Source organism: Pteropus vampyrus, unplaced genomic scaffold (assembly GCF_000151845.1).
Source record: "Pteropus vampyrus isolate Shadow unplaced genomic scaffold, Pvam_2.0 Scaffold70, whole genome shotgun sequence".
Lineage (NCBI taxonomy): Eukaryota > Metazoa > Chordata > Mammalia > Chiroptera > Pteropodidae > Pteropus > Pteropus vampyrus.
In genome coordinates, this window is record NW_011888851.1 from 2,899,683 (window position 1) to 2,921,307 (window position 21,625).

Genomic DNA, 21,625 nt, shown 5'->3' on the forward strand with positions numbered 1-21,625 from the left:
AGAAGACCCTCTCTATATTTTCTACTCTCATTATGTCCTACTTCAAAATCCACCTATCAAATTAAACTCAGCTTTCTAGTTTGAGAGCATCATGATTTTGTACTTTCTGTTGCATTTCCAGGTTCATGCTGGTCTTTGGGGCACAAAAGAAGCACTGTACCGCCTTCTTCAGAAAAAATAAACAATGAAATCTTCTAAGAAAATCTATGAGAAGGAGTCCTTTATAATTGTTTTTTTTTTTAAGCCTACAGCCCTAGTCTTCCTAGGTGGTCTCCCATCCAAGTACTAACCAGGCCCAACCCTGCTTAGCTTCTGAAATCAGATGAGATCAGGCGTGTTGAGGGTGGCATGGCCGTAGACTATAAATATTTTTAAGAAAAGAAAAATAAAATGCAATCCCCAGGCATACACATCTATAAACCTAGACAGGAGAGGGTTGTACAATAAAAAGACAATATTCTGATTTTAACTAGGTAAACTTTAATACCCAATCTCATACTTTCAGAATTAGTTTGTACAGTCCTAGCACTGTATAATAGTATAATTAAATGATTGCACTAATTTCAATTTCTCTGCCCTGACCGAGGAAATAATTAAGCATGTTTTCCTATCACCTGACACTAAGTAATTATCTTGGTAGTGTAAGCATGGCCTAAAAAAAAAAAAAAAAGTGTGAGTGCTTAAAAATAATCTTTAGTAATGACAATTTGGAGAAATTTAATTGAACTTATTCAAATTCCACATCTCTATGGGGAGTGTTAACAACAAACCTTTACTGTTATTATGGCCTAAGCACTTTTAAGAACTTCATAAGCATTCTTTTATTTAATCTTCACAACAGGTCAGGTAAATATCATTATCCCTCTTTTACAGATGAGGAAATGAGGTTTAGTGAAGTTATGTAACTTGCCCAAGGTCACACAGATGGAAAGTAGTAGAGCTCCATTTTTAAACCCAGTTCCATCACACTCCAAAGCCTGGGCATTTAACCAATAACCTAGTGCCTTTCAAAGCGCTGGGGATTTATAAATTATCTCCATTTTTAGGGACCTTAAAATGTACATTTTTAGTAAGTTACATTCTTTGGGGGTGAGACCCAGGAATCTGAATTTTTCACCACTTTCTCACTTAATTCTGATATATATCAAAATTTGAGAAATACTGCACCCTACTACTCCCTCTTAGTACACAAGGTTACTTTAGCACTTGGGAGTAATTTTAAAAACTATAACAATAGGAGAAACTTCAACAAAGCTACTACACAAGTTGCCATCAAGAACCATAATGCGAAAAAAAAAATTTCGGGCAAACTTTTATTATGGTTTTACTGTGAGAAAAATAACTTAAAATTCCAAATGTAATTCTAAGACAGGACATCACTTGTAAAATTCTTAATCTTTTAGCATTGGGACATCTTTTACAGATGGAACATCTCTGGCAGAGTTTTTAATCTTTTTTAGTAAACCTAGAAATTTTCTTCCTCCTTTCTTTGGGAAAAAAGGCCTTCTCCCTCAAATTGTGATAATTGCCCCAAACTGGTGACTCAGATCCTCTGGCTATAGATAAGGATCATCAGCCCATTGTTAGCAGAAAGAGTGTTAAGTCAGACGGGGCCCTTAGAGTCTGAGAAGGGAGGGGCCTTTAGGCCAAAGGTCTTTTTCACTCTTTAAGAAATATATTAACCAAATCTGTTTCCCTTTACTCACTTAATAGGCAAATCAATAATAGAAATTAATAGATATATGATTTAAATAATAAGTTCGTATCTTCTTTTCCTTGTCTAGGAACTGAGGTGGCGCTTGGGCAGGAAAATGAAGACCCCACCCTGAGGCAGAAAGGGAAAGAGCTCCATGAAACCCCTGGAGGTAGGGACTATGGCCATTCTCAGCAGGAAGCAGATAAAAAGAGACCTCCCATCTCTCACCATCCATACTAATAATAAAGAGGTTCATGACTCTTAGAAAAGAGTTAGGCAGGAAAGTTAGGGGGTTTCGGGTCTGCCTGCAAAGACACTGAGGTCATCCTATCCTAGAAGGGGTCCACCCTAATCCAACCACAATAATGCAAGCCAAAGGGCATTTTTAAAACTCTTACAAAGAAACAAGTAGGCAGAGGATTAGGTACCAGTTTAAGCCCAGTCACTCGCACTTGCGCAATGAAGACCCCAAAGACCTTCAACTCACCTGAGCCTCATTATACCATCATTATAATATGATGCATATGCCCGGAAGTTCATTAATATCATTATAACAGACTGAATTCTGGGAACAAACATGCACAGACTGCAAAATGATGAATCACTGAGTCCTGTCAATCTTAGTAGTCAATCAAGGAAGCCCATTCCTCTAAGAAAAGTAACCACCCATAGCAAATAGGGATAAAAACCCCAAAGGCTTTGTTACCAGGCCTTTTAAGTCACGCTTCTCTTGCTCAGGCCTGCTTCCACTTCTGGAAGTGTACTTTCCCTTCTAATAAAATTTTTCTTTTCTACTGTATTTCGGTGTCTTGCTCAATTCTTTGTTTGAGACATCAAGAACCTGGACAACGGCCGGGAGAGGATCCCCACTCTCTGGTAACAATTCCGCTTCTATTCAGTTAGAAAAAAGGAGAAATAAACTTGTCCTTTGTAATCATTTATTCTACAAACATCGCATGCATATTAAAAAGATTGAGTCAATGACAAGGTAACCTTGCAGGAAAAAAAGGGGAAAAATTGTCAACTTCGATGTTAAAATTTTAAAATTTTAAATTGAAACTGCTAAATTGCAGCTCAGATTCTGCAAACTGTGAAAATATTTTTAGACTCTTCTAATGTTTATATAAACTTGAGTGTGGCCCTTTGGGAAAGAGATTGACTAGTCTCATGGAAAAAGAGTGTGGCTCCAGAATCAGGCTCCAAATGAGGCTCAACCAGGCCCTACTGCTAACTAGCTATATAAGCTTCAGAAAAGTCACTGAATTTTCAGTTTCTGCATCCATAAAAAGGGATGATAACACTTCATTGGTTATTGTGTTCTCCCATTCTCTCTCCTCTGATTACCTCTCAACCTATCCTGTAAAACCCAAGAGCCCACCACCTTCCAAGAGGCTATCAAGAATAAATCCATCATGTAATGTACAGCATAGAGAATACAGTCAATAATATTGACTGTATTAGATTCACCAGAGTGATCACTTCGTAAGGTATATTATGTGCCTAATACCATGTTGTACACCTGAAACTAATAATATTGTATGTCAACTATAATTGAAAAAAAAAAAAGTTAAAAAAAAGAATCGGTGATGCTTCATGATCTGTTTTCTCCATAAGTTTAAGCCTTAAACCCCTCTGATCATCAATCATTGTGCATTCTCACTCCCATCATGCTCTGGATATCCCCTTAGCTGAACCTGACACCCATGACTTCTCTCCTTCTCAAAAGTTACCACTGAGCCAGAGGGGCACCCACTAGATAATTGCCCTTATATCCCATCTTCCTCTCTGAAAGTCCTTCCTTGTCCTTAACTACTTAAACCTTGCTTGACCCTGCTTGGGGACGCCAAGTTTGCTGAAACTCTTTCAAGTGATAATAATTTTCTCTTTTATATTTCATCTACTTTAGGAGTCTTTCTCTCTATTTCAACTCCTGGTATTTATTCATTCAACAAGTATCTCACTCCTGTGACATGTAAGGCATTGTGGGTAGGGCGGAGGACATCCTAAGTAACAAAATAAACAAAATCTCTAAATGGGGAGCTTAAATTCAAGCAGAGAAGAGGGAAACAAGCAAGACATGAAAGATAAAGCAGGAAGTCATAATGAGAATTTTGTTCAGGGGCAGAATACTTAATGCAAATGGAGTGATCAGTAGCATTTTAAGTGGAGGCATGAAGAACAAGAAAGAGCCAGCCAAGCAAAAAATTAGGTGGTAAAGAACATTTCAGACCAAGGTGACAACCAGGCCTCCCAAAAGACCTTCTCTTCCTCAGCAATCTATTCTGTGGTCACACAGCAAAACCTGAATACTAATTGAAACTGGCCATCCTCTGACAACTTTCTTTTCTTACAGCTCACTTGTTCAGTAGCTTCCATCTCATCCAGAACTCTCATCTATTGACCATTGTTCTCCATTGAGGCTCTCTTTTCATCATCTTCACTTAACTATCCAATTTATAATTACTCTCTTACATATACTTTCAATCCTCTGACTCTCCCTCCTTCCTTCAAGTTAACCTAGCAAAATCTCAATCACTCTGCCTTCTCTGAGACTATCTCTGTGCCAGTGAGAACTGCTAAACAGGACGATCACAGACAGACTGGGATCATGATAAATTCATGATGGCTAATTTACATGGATCTTCTACACTGCCCGGCAGTGCTCGGTTCTATGATAGTTCCCTCCCCCACTCTCTCTAATGACTATTTAATATCTTCTCTGCTCCTGTCAACATTTCTACTCACTCTAGATTTGGCTGTCATGATACTCTACTACAATAGCTTCCCCTATCTTTCTGATTATTTCTTCTTAGATTCTTTTGTTATTTCCTCTTCTGATCTAAAGGTTGGAGATCTTTAGGCCTTAGACATAGGCAGGCCATTTGCCCTCATTGTTCTGTTCTTCCCAGGTGTTCTTATCCATGTGCATGGCTTTAAACATCATCTGTATACTATTAACTTCCACATTTCTTTTTCCCAGACCACCTCCTTAGTTTGAAGATCACCATCCTACTTTGAAATACCATCATTTCCTGCAGATATTACTATAATAACTCTTAATAGATTTCTCTAATAGTTCACAGAGTCTCCGCATAGAGTGATCTTTTTGAGATATAAATCAGATCATGTCATTCCCTTACAACTTTTCACAATTCTCAGAACAAAAACCTAAAACGTGGCCTCTGTTTTAGTTTCTCATGGCTGCCATAACAAATTACCAAAAACTTGGGAGCTTAAAACAACAGAAATTTATTCTCTCACAGTTCTGGAGACTGAAAGTCCAAAATCAAAGTGTTAGCAGTACCACATTCCCTGCAAAGACTCTATAGGAGATTTCATTCCTTGCCTCTTCCAGCTTCTGGTGCCTTCAAGAGCTCCTTGGTTTATGGATCAATCACTGCTGTCTCTGCCTCTGGCTTCATATGGCTTTCTCATATCTCCTTTGTGTGTCTCTTATAAGAACACTTGTCATTGGATTTTGGGCTCACCCAGATAATTCTAGATGATTTCTTCTCAAGATTTTCAAATTAATTACATTTGCAAAAATCTTTATTTACAAGTAATGTCACATTTATAGGTTCCAGGAATTAAGACATGGGCATATCTTTTGGAGGGCTATCATTTAACCTACTATAGCCTCCAAGGCCTTACCCAAGCTGCCTCTGCCTCCCCCTGCAACTTTATCTCCCAAAGTTCTCTCTTCCCTGGTTTATAGGTTCTACCCATGCTGGCTGCCTTTTATTTTCTTGATGACAGACTCTTCCTCACCCTTTTTGTATATGATATTCTTTGCATATGCTATTCTCTCTCAATCTTTACCTAGCTAACTCCTCCTTCAGGTATTGAATTAAATCTAACTTCCATGGAGAGGTGTTCCATGACCCCATAAAATTAAATGTTGACAGGGTAATCTTTCCTTAAAGCACCCTTTTATTCACATCATTCAATAATTTTCCTGTTTCAAGTTGTACCTGCATATAATTTGTGTTTACTTGTTATTATTTGTGTCTACTGCTGGTCTATGAATTCATAACATCTCTGGCATACTTCTTTTGTTAACTTCTGTTTGTATACCCAAGCATAGGACAGCATCTGGCACATAGTAGCATTAACTAAATAAAGGAGTACTTAATCAAAAGGGTGCCTTCCATTCCCCTTTTGAACAGGATTAAGTAAGTGCAAATAAGTGGCTTAGAATGGAGACCAGACAGCTGAGGACACTGCTGGCCTGTAATAGACATTTCTCCCAGGCCAGCCTGAAAAAGTGATCAAGCTCCGCAAGAAGGGAAAAATAGTACTAGATTATTAGCAAGTTCTAAGGATTTCACTGCTCGTCAGTTCTGCCATGAACAACTATATACCTCAGGAACTCATTCACCTTTTATAATAATCTCTACCTCCTGTTCAAAAAGAATGATTGAGGCATTTCTGAATTTTGGGGAAGACTCCAATACAAATTGATTTCCACCCACAGACTAACACTAAACTGGGAGACTCAAATAATATCTACCTTTCTTAATTCTACTAAATTATAAAATGACTCAAGTATTAATGATAAATACTGCTGGCTTGTTTTAAAGTCTAGTATGCATAGAGGAACATAGAAAAAAGAAATCTTTTCTAGGACACATGAAATTCTCCCTCTTTTTTTCCCAATTTTTTAAAAATTGAGATATAATTAACATACCATAAATTCTCTTTTTAAAGTGTGCAAGTCAGTGTTTTTCTCAAAGTTGTACAATCATTGTCACTAATTCCAGAACATTCTCGCCACGACAATACTCCCCAAAACCCATCCTCATTAGAAACCATTCTCTATTCCTCCTTCCCCCAGCCTCTGGCAATCATTAATGTACTGTCTCTATGGATTCTGCAGTTTGTTTTTTTTGCATTCATGAAACTGAAACACAAAGATGAAATGATTTGCACAGGGTTGCAGTCAGTAAGAAAGCAATATTAAAACACATGTATTTATAGTAATTTTTAAACAGCATAAAAAAACAGAGATCAGTGAAAATATGTTTAGCTTAACTATACATATCTTAAACGTGGCTGTAAGACATCTGATGTATAAAGCTAAGTCCTTAGGTTAGTAATTAACAGGCATTGTGTCAGGCTGGAGTGTAGGATATTAGGGAGGAATCACTAAAGAGAAAGAGAGATGCTACTGGTGGATAGGAATTGCATTTAGGGACAGGGTGATGCACAGAGAAGGTTGAAGGAAGTGTGAGGCTCTGGGGTTTATAAGACAGACACATTTCTTTTCAGCCCATGGTTGTGAAATTAGTACTAATGTGCCCAGGTACCCACTTGCTTCCTTTTATAGTGCCCCCAGTAGGTCCCAGAGATCCTTGATCATTCTAAGTTTATGAGTAGTTAGTGCATAAATAGTGCTAACACCACTCCAGCATACATGCTGGTTAATGGCACCTTGCAAAATAACACAGAAAGCTTAACTCTTTAATATTCTACTGTCTGCATTTTCAAATATGTTAAAGAATTATAAGCTAACTTACATCTGTTCCCATCAATAAATGTGATCCCATAGACTAAAATCATCAGAATCCACTTGCAAAAATAATCAGGCACACATTTTATTTTATATGTCTTAATCAGTATCGCAAATACAATTAACAAAAGGGAAAAAAAGATGGAAACTGCTCACATACAGAAGAAAATTCATCATTTAAAAGACATTAATCGGAACCTTAATATTCTTTGTGTCCATTAAAAAATATTATTAAAACAGAAAATAAAAAAAAAAGAAATGAGTCAATACTAAGTATTTTATTAATTAAAATTGAGACCCTAAACCCACTAGGGCTACACAACTTAAAAACAACCTTTTGTCTTTACCTAGCCTAAAATTTCTTCCAAAAAGATTAATGAGTTCACACTCTACAATTTAGACAAAAGGTAAATAAAGAATTAAGTACTACTTTACTTTTCAATGCTCCCTTTCCCCTTTGACATGAGCAACACAATACTAGAATAAAAATAATTCCAAAAAGTACTTCCAGAATATATCAGTTTTAGTTCTCCCATTTGATAGGGTGCTAAAAAGAACAACAAAGATAAATTAAAAAAAAAAGAGAGAAAGGGTGATTTAATTTTTTAAAAAGGCAGATGGAGCAAAGGGAGAAGGTAGGTTTAGGAAAATATCTGTTGTCAATCAACTCTTTTGTAAAATTAGAAACATTATTATAAATCCTCCTTAAATTACACCCAGGGCCATATACATTGCACATGGAATCTGGGTAATTTTTTGATAAACTTTACAATTGAGAGATAACTTACAGAAAGTTATTAACACATTTTCATTTTAAGAAGTAAAAAAGAAACAACATATTCAAGATACATAGCAATTTTACTTTTTGAAATGGTTATCCTAAAAATTTTTCTTAAATTCAAATATTGCAAAGTTCCTACTCTCTAACTCATTAAGTAAACACTGAAAATTACTTATGAATACTATAAACTAATTCCTTATGAAGCATGCATTTTTCATAAATCTAGACCAAAATGAACTAATCGAGATTTAATTCTAAATTTAGCCTGTGATTTCTGGATATAATATTGGAATAAAACCAGTTGACTTCTCAAATAATTTAGTTTGGGAAATACTTATATTCTTAGCCCAAAAGATTATCTTTAGAATTCGAAATCTTAAAGATAAAAACAAAAATTGGTTTAACGGTTGTCAAAACGAAATGAATACAAATACTGACCACAACTTTCCATTCAATTCAAAAGAAACCGCTTAGCATGAGCTCAGCTCACGTAAGTTTTAAAACCAGTTCCCTTTACCAGCTTTATAACTGGATCGAGCATTGCTCAACATTACCTGTGTTGAGAGTGATGAGATAACAAGTGTTACAGAGATTGCACAATGACTGAATCTCAGAAGGGTATAATGTACAATCATAACATTTCAGAGCTGGAAGGGATCTTTAAGATCTAATCCAGCACCTACATTTTACAGATGAGGAAACTGAGGCCCAAACTGAGTCATCTGGTCAAATGATTTGACCAAAGTCACATTCCTCGTCTGAGTCATTCATTCTCCCACTTAGTGAAAGCTGCCTAAATTCCAGGCTCCTAATAGGTGCTGAAAACAAGCTGGAAGGCAGCATTTACCATTGTCAAGACAGTCTTTTCCCCTTGTTTTCTTAAGACAAATGCTTAAATGCCCTAATCAGCAAGAACTCATAGAAGAGTTCCACAGCCTTTGTAAAATTAGGCCCACTTTCAGTTTCACACATTTCAGTAAACACAGTTGAGTTTAACTTCAAAGAGGCCTCAATTGAATTTACTTTAAGTGATTAAGCATTAACAAAAGGAAGGAAGTATACAGTATTCTGAATGAGTCCCTCTCTAGTACATTCACAACTTAAGGAAGTGCAATCAAAAATGCCCTAACACACAAACAAGTTCACAAATAGGACGGCTTACAAAATCAGAGCAACTTGAGGTATCAATATAGATAAGTTAAGTCCAAGTTTACAAAGTGTGGAATGTAAAGATGTCCCCATTTCATTCAGATACTGGTATATTTTTCTGAGATGTCTAAATGTTAAAAAGACCTTCAAACTCACATTCGAACTAATGTCCTCTTCTAAGGGCACATACATCTAAACCAAGTCTTTCTCCTTAAAATCAACTCTTCGATTTCCATTTGATTAAAGAAAAATTAAAATAAAAAATAAAAAAATCCTAAAATTTAATGTGCTAGCTAAATTCAAATTCTATATACAATCAAAATAACAATAGCTCAAACTGCACATTTATGAGTTTGGTTAAAAAATGGGATGTGCAGTGAACTTACCCATCGACATAAATCATCTATCATTTTTCTTGGACTCTTACATTCTTTAATATCAAGTCTGGCACTTAAATGTTTTGTGTATCTCTATTCGCAGTCAACTTCTTTATTGAGAAGCAAGAAACCAAAATGACAGAGCTGTGAAATAAAACCACCTTTAAGGCACTTTGAAACATTAAACAGCAGCTCTCCATACACCCAGTTTCAGTGTTCTAGACCAAAATGAACCACAGATTCTACAGTGCTCTCACAGATGACCACTGGGTGATCGCTGATGAAATACAATCTTCACTGAGGATCTGACTTTCCTAAATATATCATCAGCTCAGGATGAAAATGCTGTTGTGCTCTTCTAGTTCTCAAACTTCCAGATTTGATTTTTATCTAGAGCATCACAAGTTCTCATCTGAACATTAGGTCGACCCTCTGGTGTCCGATAAGCACTAACACAAAGTCCTGAGTGTGGATGAAAAATGGTCCCATCTTCTTTAAAATGCCAAATAATGTTTGCTGGAACAGGGAACCCATCTTTTGGACAATTCTGCATTCCTACATGATTCTTTTGCTCAGGAACCTCCGCACATAACTCTGTCACAGAATTAAACCGTATTTCTTTGTTTGAAGTATATTCAAAGAACTGATTGCCTCCTTGACCATGGCATCCAAACAGTGAAAGGTTAGCACCTGTGGGGTTGTTGTCAGGAGAATTATAATCTAAACATTCAGAAGAGATCCCCATACTGCGAATAGCTCCGTGCCAGCCTGGCCTATCCTCTGGAACATGTAAATTCGAAAACACATTTTTCAAATACCAGTCAAAGCTTTTGCAGTTCAGCCGTTCTCGTAGTAATTTTCTTTCAGAAATATCACCATAAGCTTCTTTCCTTGCTGGAGGGTTCCGATTGTAGAAATGCTCTTTGTACTCATCCATCCACACTTCCGCTGCCCGAGCAGTATTCTGTAGGAAATTGGGCCGAGCATATGGTGCCCGCTTGGGGAATACATGGCCCACGTGGGAACACGGGTGGATCTCCAATTTACCTCCACACTGCCACACTCGAAAAGACAGCTCGAGGTTTTCACCTCCCCACACTTCCATTCCAGTGTCATATGTTCCAAGGTACTCAAAATATTTCTTGCTGACAGCAAATAGTCCTCCAGCCATGGTGGGCGATCTGATTGGGTCAATTCTCGATTTCCACCTGTCCCTTTCATGTTTGGGGACAGAATGCCACTGGAATGTCAAACGCCAGTCAAACCCGCCAATCATGGGTTCTCCAGTCTGCATATAGAATTCAAAAGTATTCCAATCAATGGTGTCTATAACAGGACAAACAATTGCTGTTTCGTCATCACCAATCCTTTCCAAAAGGGGTTCCAGCCAACCAGAATTACACTCGCAGTGACAGTCCAGGAAAGTGAGAACATCCCCAGTGGCAAAAGTGGCCCCAATCAGGCGGGCCCTCACCAGCCCCTCCCTCTTATTTGTTCTAATCAAGCGTACTCTTTGGAGATTGCTGATGTAGGTTTCAAGTTGTGTCTTCAAATAAACTCTGTCACTCAAGTCATCAACTAATATGATCTCCTTCAAAAGGACTGCAGGAGAAGTTTCTAAAACACTGTGGATGGTGCGCAGCAAAGTCGACCAGGCTTCGTTATAGAAAGCAATGATCACAGAGGTGGTGGGAAGTCTCCTATAGTTAAACATCTTGGATTTACACTCGTACATTCTTTTATCCTCTATATGACGGTGCAGGGAAATCCTGTCACTGAGGTAAATATTGATGGCATATCTCTCAATGAGTTCTTCTTGCTGCTTCAGTTCAGCCTCGTTGAGCTGGAGTTTGCTGGCTTTCCCCCACTCCCCAAGTGCATGGTAATCTGCAGGGGGCTTCTCATAAAGCGGTCGAGACAAATCCTCTGTCTTTTTCTCAGGGTCTGAGAGCTGCCTTGGCCCCCGCTCCCAGGCAAGGCCAACTCCTGGGGAGGCATGGAAAGTGGAGACCGAGAGTTCCACCACGATATAGGCCACAGTTAAAAGTGCCAGCAGCAGGCAGCTTTTGCCTGCCCAGGTCCACCTCACGGCCATCGGGATCCTCAGAGCTAGGGCGCAGACGCGGCCACCAGAGTCACCACGCAGGGGAAAGGCTGGCGGATCCGCAACTTCAGTTCCCGGCACAGGTAGGAGTGAACTTCCGAGCAGGTCCGTCCTTTCGTGCAGGCGCTCGTCTCCTTTCCAGCCACAAGGGCTTCCCAAGAGTCACCTGAGACCTCTCAGTCCTCCGCCTGCAGCACAGCCCCAACTTCTCTCTCCCAACTTCCTCCTGCAGGTCTCACAACTTTTCACAAACTCTCTAGCCAACACCCCACCCTCCCTGGGCGGAGGACAAACCCCTCCCTTTCGCACTCACTCCTCCTAGTGGTTAGTTCGTGAAACTTGCCGGCCGGCCCAGGCCCACAAGAAGGCTGTGCGGGAAACGATGGGGGCCCGGGACCGGTATGACCAAGGTAGCCCTGGCTCGGGCTCACTCTGGCTCCCACTGCACCCGGCCGCGCCGGGTTCCCCGAGTCTCCGGCCGCCCTCAACCCCCACATAGGTCCTCGGAGATTCTCCTGGAGGCTTGACAAGAGGCAAGGTTCTAGACCAGTTGAGCGTTTGCCCGATCACACACACACACAAAGAAACTTACCAAGTTGTTTGCCATTGGGACTAAAGTCCACGGAGGTGATCGCCGCTTTGTGGCCTTTAAAATAACGCTCCAGAACGGGGTCCTCCTGGGAAGGAAAGTTGTCAAGTTTTGAAAGCAGGTGCAGACCTCGAATTCGGGGGATCGGGGACGAACGCTGTCCCCTGCAGCGGGGTCCGGCCTGGGAACCGCCACAGAGGCGGCGGGTCTGCGGAGCAGGATGCCCCGCACGAGCACACGCGGGGCGCCACCCCCGCAGAGCCTGCAAAATCCTCTGTCAGCACTTCCCAGGATCGAGCGCGCCTGAGAAACCTCCCGGGCCGCTCGTGTAACATGCAGGTTCCCAGGCCCCGCCGCTGGCACAGCAGTCACAGGTGCAAGGCGGGGCCCCCGGCTTTGGTACTTTTTAAAAACCTCCTAGGTGATTCTGACGCAGGCGCTCCACGGAAACCCTCAGAGAATTCTAGGGGCCATGGGATTGCAGGGGCTTAGTCCCGAGCTCCGAGACGCGGGGAGGAGCGCCCGGGAGCCCAGCCAGGGCTGGGCGCTCCCAACGCCCAAGTAGCAGAGAGTGAGACGTGGGCGCCCGGGGCGAGGAGCTGGAGGTTCAGGACTCGGTTGCGGACACCTGCCTCCACCTCCCGCCAGGTGCGAGAGCGGCCGGGACCTGGCCCCGCACCCCGCGGTACTGGCTGCGGGGAGGCGCCCCCCAGCACGTCCTTACCGGGGCGGAGGCCATGGGGGGAGCGGTGGGCTCCCGGCTGCTGCCGGTGGGGGAAATGGGGAAGGGAGGGGACGGGGAAGGGGGGACCGTGCGGCGCCCGGAACCGTCTGCCCTGAGCGGCGGCGCCTCCCGGTCTCTACAACAACGGCGGCCCAGTCAAACCCCGCGCTCCAGGCGTGGCCAGCCGAGCCCCGAGGCTCCGCGGGCGCCGGAGACGGCTCGGCCTCAGCATGCTGGCAGGCGGGACGCCCCAGGGTCCTATGCGACCACAAACCAAAGCCAGTGTGTATTAACACTCGCACTCCCGCGGCTTGACCCCAAGAAGGAGGGTAGTAACTAGGAAAGGAATGAGAGGATTCGGAGGGAGAGGATAATGAGTCTATGATCGATGCAATCAGAGTTCTATTACACGTTAAAGAGATAGCGTCTGCGAATTTCAAGCAGGTCCGCGACAGCTTGTAAGGACGGGGAATGGAGCTTTGATGTGAATTAGGGCAGCTTGCTAGTTGCCAAACTATAAAAAGGAACTAAACGTCTAGAGGACAGATTTGAATTTATTTAATTACACTTTTCACACAATGCCCTGTGTGATATAAACATGATGAATAAATGGATGTTCTGCCTCTGTTTAAAGCTTTTCTCCTATGTGTTTCTATTCTAATCTGCTCATTAGTGTATGTTTTAGAGCAGCCAACTTATACAGCAGCATATTTAGTCTTTAGGAAGACTTAAAAATAAATATTTTTTTGTTGTGTTTAAATTATTAGGCCACATATTAACTATAGCAATTTCTGCAGCAGGTTTCCTTACACATAATATCATTTGTGCTTCTGTAACACTATGAAGCTGATAAAGTTACAAAGTGTTACCAACGATTACAGATTATAAACTTGATTCTTAGATATTTTACATATACTTACATATACTGTCAAAGATCACACAGAGGCAGCTCTTCCAATTCCAAGTCCGTATCTGTTTTTACCCTGCCTTAAAGCATGAAGGACTCAGCTGAAAATTACATATAGAATAAGAATTCTTGGTAGCATAAGATGGCATAATAGATCACGGGCGGTAAAAGCTATGCAAATGAAAGGTATACTGCACAACTTAATTACAGGTTCTCTAACTGTTGTCTAAGTGATACAATTTAGTTTTAATGAATACTGTACATAGCAATTAAGCAGATAGGAAATAGCTTTAGATTGCAGTATAAGTTTAATTTGAATATATGTTTGTTAAATATCTGCCGTATGTTTGGCTCTGAGGGATGCAAAGGTGACTGAGATATTTTCCCTGCCCTCAAGAACTCAACAATCTACATTTCTGAGCCTCATATTTTAACATGTATGATGATAACTTAGGGGATCTCATTCCCAGAGATGCTGATTCAACACATATGGGGCGAGATCCAGGGTCCTACCTGATGTAATAAGATGTAATAAGCTCCTTAAGGGATTGCTATGGGAGTCTCAGCTGTGTACATTCTAGTCTAGAAAGTGTTGTCAGCAAACTTTGTCAGGACCCTAAGCTTTGCTTATTACCCAATCTAGGTATGGCATTTTGTTTTCATTTATTTGTTTGTTTAGTTTTGTTTTTAAGGCTGACATATTTAAAAATAATGCTGGATTCTGGTGGGAATGTAAAATGGTATAGCACTATGGAAAACATTTCGGCTGTTCCTAAAAAGTTAGCTCCTAGGTATTGAAAACAAAGTATTGAAAACAAAGCTCCAAAGTATTGAAAACAAAGACTGGAGGACATACTTGTGCACAAGTGCTCATAGCAGCATTATTCGCAATAGCCAAAAATTGGAAACAACTCCCATGTTTAACAGAAGAATCCATAAGTAAATGTGATATGTACATAAAATAGGCTGTCATTCAGTCATGAAAAGGAATTAAAATTCTGATATATGCTGTGACATGGATGAACCTTGAAAACGTTATGCTAAGGAAATAAGTAAGACACAAAGAAACATATACTGTATGATTCCACTTATATGACGTATCTCAAATAGGTAGATTCATAGAGATGAAAAATGGAATGGAAGTTATCAGGGGCTGGGGATGAGGGAGAATGGAGAGTTATTGTTTAATGGGTGTAGAATTTCTGGTTGAGATAACGAAGTTCTGGAAAAGTATGGTGATGATTGCAAAACATTGTTAATGTACTTAATGCCAGTGAACTGTACAATTAAAAATAGTTAAAATGATAAATTTTATATGTATATTTGTCTACAATAAAAAAAATAATTCTAGAAACTCTGAGAATAACCAAGACTTCAGGCTTTCTCACAGCCAAGATATGTCTAATAATTGGGTACAGTAGATTACAGAAAAAGCAAAAGTTGCAGATGTAGAAACTAGCTTATAAGAACACAGAAATTTTTAAACACAGTTTTTCCTCTAGTCTTTTAGCAAAAAAAAATTAACTTTTTTTCAGTTATCAAAAATACATGTTCTTAATTGATCAGAAGAAAAACAAATTATTTATTGTTCCACCACCTAAAAGTTGAATTTAAAATTTTTTATCATCTACCTATAGTATGCTCACCACATGCCACGTACTCTTCTAAGTACCTTACAAATTCTGACATTTTATCCTCATAAGAATCTTATTAGAGAGATGCTATTATTGCCATTTCCATTTTACAGATGAGGAAATTGACATTCAGAGTTACTTGCCTGGTACACAGCTAGGAAGTAGCTAAGCTTTAAATTTTGGTGGGTGCCTCCAGACTCCACTCTCTCTCTTTTTTAAAAAAAAAAATTAATTTTATTAGTTTCAAGTATACATTACATTAGTTAGACATTTATATAGTTAATAAAACGATACCCTTAATTGCTCTTTCTCTCCTCTGGCTCCCCATCTAGCCATTACATTAAATAATGTTAACTACATTCCCTATGCCATGCTCCTCATCCCTGTGACCTGCTCCTCATCCCTGTGACCATCTGTCAACTACTAATTTGTACTTCTTTAACCATTTACCGCATTCTCCCAGCCCCTCAACCTCTCTCCCCTCTGGCCTCTACATTTGTGCAGACTTCTCTCTCTTAATCACTGAGTCATGATGCCTTTTGCGCTGATTTCAAGCATATTGTAAATGTGTAAAATTCAGTATCTTAGCTTAACAGTGTTTCACAAAAAGGAAAAAAAGTAACATCTTTGTTTCCATTCCACTGTTCTCATCTATTACTCCAAACTGTCCCTCGCATAGTTCTTTTTAATATTTGATTTTATTCCTCTTTGCTGTTCCTCACCTTTGCAAACATCAAAAGCTGAGATGGACATTTGCAAAGTAGCCAAGGCTGGAGATATTTTTTCCTAACTTCAAGTCTACTCGAGTTCATGTAATTGCTACAATAATTATTCGTGACCTCCCTAAATTGCAAACTTGTTAACCTGAATGGAAGCCACAATATTTCACAATATTTGAAAATCTACAAGGTATCATTGAAGGCCAAGTACTAGGTAGGGCAAAGTGATCCTTTAATTAGCCCTCCTTTTTCAGGCCCCCCTCAAATCAGAAACTAAACTTATCCTTTTGAACACTGTAAAGGGTTGTTTTTATTTTAGCTCCAGTCATTCTTCAGTTAATTCATTTCAAAAGTTGAAAATTCCAGCAGAGCACAAAAGTGCCATCTACTGTCCACAGTCCTACGTGGCACGTAGAGTGAAAATACTTTGGAGCCTGTTTCCAGGCAGTGTAACCTTCTTTTGGATATAGTTGCTCTGAAGTATAGGAGAGTACACAGAAAGGAAAGTACAAATTGGTTTGAATCATTAAAGTGTTAACATTTTTTTTGAAGACTGTCAAAGCCTACAACTCAATGCCCCAGAATAACGGTTCAGAGCTGGCCCTCAAATAAGTGTATGTGTGTAATATTTATTCAAGATGAACTCAATAACAGGCTACTACTTTTTATTCATGTCGTGTGACTTAGTGACCTTCTCTATGGAACTTAATTTTGGTCCTCAGGCTATACAGATATGTTCATTTCACAAATATTATTGAATACACTACTAGGAGCCAGGCGATATATTAGGTATTAGATGTGCCAAGATAATTAAGTAAAAATGAGCACAAGGGTAGAAAATTCAGCTTCTGGGCTCTAGCAGACAATCTGAAGAAGAAGAAAAATACTAATGTGAAAGGATATATGCACCCCATGTTCATTGCAGCATTATTTACAATAGCCAAGATATAGAAGTAACCTAGGTGTCCATTGATAGATGAATGGCTAAAGATGTCACAGTATATATATATATACAATGGAATATTACTTAGCAATAAAAAAAAGAATGAAATCTTGCCATTTGCGATATGAGTGAACCTAGAGAGCATCATGCTAAGTGAAATAAATCAGACCAAGACAAGTACCATATGATTTAATTTCTATGTGGAATCTAAAAAACAAAACAAATGAACAAATGAAACAGAAACAGACTCATAGATACAGAAAACAAATTGGTGGTTGCCACAGGGAAGAGGGGTGAAGAGATGGGCAAAAACTTCCAGTTATAGAATAAGTAAGCCATGAGGATGTATACAGCACAGGAAATATAGTCGATATTGAAATAACTTTGTGTGGTGACAGATGGTTACTAAACTTATTGAGGTGATCACATCATAAAGTATAGAAATGTCGAATCATGATGTTGTATATCTGAAACTAATATAATATTATATATCAACTATAATTTAAAAAAATGAATAAGGCAGGCAACCGTGTAAGGTTGTCAGATACAACACAAAATGCCCTAACTAAATTGCATTAACTAACTACATGGGACATGGAATCCTGAACTGAACTAACCCTCCTCTTCCCCAATTCAGCCCTTCACCCCAGCAAAGCAGAGTTAACCCTACAGCAAAGAGAGCAAACCAGAATATTCCCTCTTTGCAGACAGAAGGGTGTGAAGAGTGGGGAGAGTGAAAGAGACTGAGCTGAGTGTGCCCTGCCTTTTCTTCCCAACTCTCCAGGTAACTCTCTGCTACCTCATACCTCCCTCACCTCCCCACCCCTGCCCCAGAACAAAGAAGGAAAGGGGAAAGGCCAGGAATATTCCTCCGGGGTAGTCCCACCCTATGGAAACTGGAGCTGGAGAATAAATTCTTTCAGCCCCCAACCAGTTGAATTTGGTCCATGAGTCTGCAGCTATGTTCATCTGATTCAGTCCCTAAATTTCAAAGTTTAGAATTCAGTAGCGGAATCGATGTAAGCAAATGCATCCATGTGCTATCAGTACTTTAATGAGCATCTATACAGGATCCATCTCTAGAGTGTGTATATGTGTTAGAATGTTACAGAGGGGACACTCCCTGCCCTTTCTGTTAATTTCTAATGAAGCCTCAAGACAATAAGCAGTAAGTACTTCACATGCTAATGGGAAAGACTGGAATAACTGTGCAGGACTTGCAAGGAGGAGGTAAAGCACCAGTTTTGTGACTCTCAGCTAATATCCATCTCAAGGTTTAGTTTGGAAATAAGAATTTTTTTGGAGAAAGTGTCAGTGTATTCGCATCTCAGCTGTTTCCCGTGCCCATAGGGGAAGGTAAGAGATATGTCTGATGAGAGGAGATTAAACTGTCTTTAAGATATGTACCTCTTGATGTTTGCTGAGCACAGTGACTGATGTGACCCATGCCTGTGAAATCAAGCGGCTGTGATTGGCTGGCTGCTCTGAGGGCAGAGAGAGCAGAAACCAGACTGCCCTGGGAGTAGACTATTTTCCTACTGAGAATGGGAGCAAGGATTCATGAATGTCCCTCCAGGACCTGATGTGGAGTGTGTGTGGGAGAGAGAGAGAGAGAGAGAGAGAGAGAGAGAGAGAGAGAGAGAGAGCGCAGGCCTGAGAGAACCTGAAGCGATGCCATAAACCCAATATGGGAGGAAATGAAAGTGACATACAGAGAAAAATGTGCTGTCCCCCTCACCATCTTCAATGCTAATGACTTCCATTGGTCAAAATAAACTGGAAGTCAGTGAGAAAGGGAACTCACAGATGCAGTCTTTACAGGTCAGCATCCTGAGGCCCAGGGCAGAGTGGAAAGGAGTGGAGAGTAGATCTAGAGGGACAAACAGAAAACACCCAGCACAGAAGGAGGGACAAATATCTGGAGGAACAAATGGAAAATATCAGAAAACATCCTGTGGGGCCTGAGATGTCATTGAAGGTTTCAAATTAGGAGCACTGTTGGCCTCTAGAGGGAGCTCCAGGATTTCTCTCCTTTCACTCATTATGAGAAGAAACATCAGCAGAAGCTAAGGACTATAGACCCTGAGGAAAAAAAGAGCCCTGTGCTAGGGGATGGAACTAAGAGGTGTAAGAATATTGCTCCTGGAACAGGAAATGTCCCCTTTGTACTTAGATTTAGTACATTCGGATCGATTTGTAACAATCACAATTAAAATAATTGAAGCTAACATTAAGGGTTCACTGTCTGCCAAGTTCTTGACTCTCATTTAGTACATCATCTCTTTGAGGTAAATGCCACTGTAATTCCAGGTTTACAGATTAGAACTGATAGAGCCTCATTTAAACCCCCACCACACTGGACCATTCTCTGTTCTTTTTTTCTCCCCGGTTTAGTCATCTGGGTCAAAGTTTGCCCTTGGTCAGAAGGTCCAACAGAACCAGGGCAGAGTCTAGGAAAAAGGAGACCTAAAATTTCTATGTTAGGAATTGTCTTCATTTAACAATTTTAAGCACATGCTTCATGATTGAAGTCCGGCTGCCTGCCGAACTCTGAGCCAACTGCCGGAGACACCGAGGTGAACAAGATGAGAGTCACTGAAGTGCAGTGCCTAAGCTTTCAGAGTCTGAGTGGCTTTGAGTTCCCAGTCTGCTACATGTTACCTATGTGACCCAGGGTCAGTCCTTTAAGTCACGTAACTCTGTTTCCTCGTCCCTAAAATATAGGTGATAAATAAATATAAAGCACTTAGAACAATGCCAGGTATGTTGTTAATGTTACAGAGGTATGAGCTGCTATGCTCATAACACACTGTCCGCCTTTGAAGCTTGTACAGTAGATGAAGAGACACAGAGAAAGAAAGATTAGGTTCTTGGCCAAGCACAAAGAAGCCAAAAAGGCCATGCTGCCTCCCACTTTGGCAGGGCCCAAGATTATAAGGGCAAAAGGAGTTCTGGAGAATCTCTTGGCCCACCTCAACTTGTTGAGTTTGGGGTCAAAGTTCTAATTCAGAGGTGACAGAAAGGTTCTTGCCTGGCATTCCGACTCTGATCAATTATACTGGCTTCCTGAGCCACTGTGTTAAGAGAGATTCTCAGACTGCATGTAGAATTACTGAGAAATAAAGCCATGAGAGATAAATGATGTCTGCCATTGACCTAGGATTGAGATGAAGCGAGACATGGTTCTAGAACAGTGTTCTTTTGCCTGGAATGCCCATTTCGGCAGGGGCATCTGGGCAGGACTCAGAGGTCCTGTTTACAGTCACAGATTAAGGTGAACAACCACCCCAGTTTGTCCAGGGCTGTCCCAGTTTTAGCACTGAAGTCCTGCATCCCAGGAAACCCCTCAATCTTGAGCACAACCCAATTAGCTTCACAGGCTTTTTCTACCTGACAACATCGCTTTACAACAACAACAACAACAACAACAATAAATAAACTATGAACTCTGACCACTAGAGCTTATTGTTTTAATCTTGACCATTTTCAGCCTGTGAAAATCCATTGTATTCAGGCCTGTGGTAATATGCCAGTCTTCTATCCTTAAATTTCACCCCACCTCACAATAGCTGTCTATATAGCTCTCTCTTTTCTTAGCAATTTCCCCTCTATATCCACCAAAGTCTTAGCAGCAAACAGATGGCACCCTCAAGAGATTTTAAGTGAAAGCATTCCATGCGAGGATTATTTACTGAGGCATGGGCAGGGTTAACGGAACCAACAAGATCTGGGGAGACACCCAGGGAAGCCGTCACCCAGAGTCCTGCAGGAATAAGGAGAGGGAATGCATTCCTGCCTGGTAAAAGCTGGAGCTGGTTAAGAGCAGCCTGCGGCTGGGAGCCAGAACCTCTACTGGCAAGAGGGAGGGGGAAGGAGTATAAACCCCTGACCTCACTCTCCTCCTGCACTCTGGCCTTTTGCCAGTGCCTCCTTGCCATAGGGCAAGGAGGAGCAAGTGAAAGGACAGGTTTAGTGGCGTCAGCCTCCCAGGCCACAGCATGGCAGGAAAAGGCAGAGAGGAGATCTAAGAATAACCAGCCCAGGCCCCCTATTGTCACTCACCTTCCATTCTAGTTTTTACTTAGCCGAAGAAACTTAGATCCTCAACATAGGGAAAACACAAAGTGTCATCACTGAGAGGTGACAGAGTTGTCATACTCTATCCTTCCTGGAACCCAAACTGTTATGGCAGCCACTACCAGGCTGCGAGGCAGCAAGGAAAGAAAAAGAAACAATGATAATAAAATATAGCTGCTACAACTCCACATCTGAGCAGATCTAACATGATAGCCCTGACTTCCTTCTTCCACCGCTTGTTCCGTGATGCCATTACTCTCACCCAGCACCTTAGCAGTGAAGAGGTTTTTACCAAACCTCCATTCGCACAGGACCCAGGTGCTTAGTGGTTCTGTCTTCCTCAAGTTGCTGCTGGTTCTCACTGACTATTACTATTGGATATGGGAGTCCAATAAATCCCATGGGCTCCAGACATA

General features: G+C 40.7%; 2 protein-coding genes and 1 pseudogene across 2 annotated transcripts in view; all 3 read right to left on the reverse strand.

Annotated features, from left to right (window-relative positions):
* The window catches only part of POC1B (POC1 centriolar protein B), a 96,154-nt gene extending 82,894 nt beyond the window's left edge, over window positions 1-13,260 (reverse strand). The window contains exons 1-2 of the mRNA XM_011361758.2: window positions 12,930-13,260; window positions 12,209-12,293 (exon numbers count right to left, since the gene is read on the reverse strand). Coding sequence (XP_011360060.1) covers window positions 12,209-12,293; window positions 12,930-12,944 — 100 coding nt within the window. The 5' untranslated portion in view covers window positions 12,945-13,260. The remainder of the gene's footprint in view (window positions 1-12,208; window positions 12,294-12,929) is intronic.
* LOC111740937 lies at window positions 243-360 on the reverse strand (annotated as a pseudogene).
* On the reverse strand, window positions 7,266-12,314 carry LOC105293230 (polypeptide N-acetylgalactosaminyltransferase 4). Its single transcript, XM_011361757.2, has 2 exons — window positions 12,209-12,314; window positions 7,266-11,804 (listed from the first exon to the last, which is right to left on the reverse strand). The coding sequence occupies exon 2, from the start codon at window positions 11,605-11,607 to the stop codon at window positions 9,871-9,873; it is 1,737 nt and encodes a 578-aa protein (XP_011360059.1). The 5' UTR covers window positions 11,608-11,804; window positions 12,209-12,314; the 3' UTR covers window positions 7,266-9,870.
* Window positions 13,261-21,625: the final 8,365 nt, after the last annotated feature.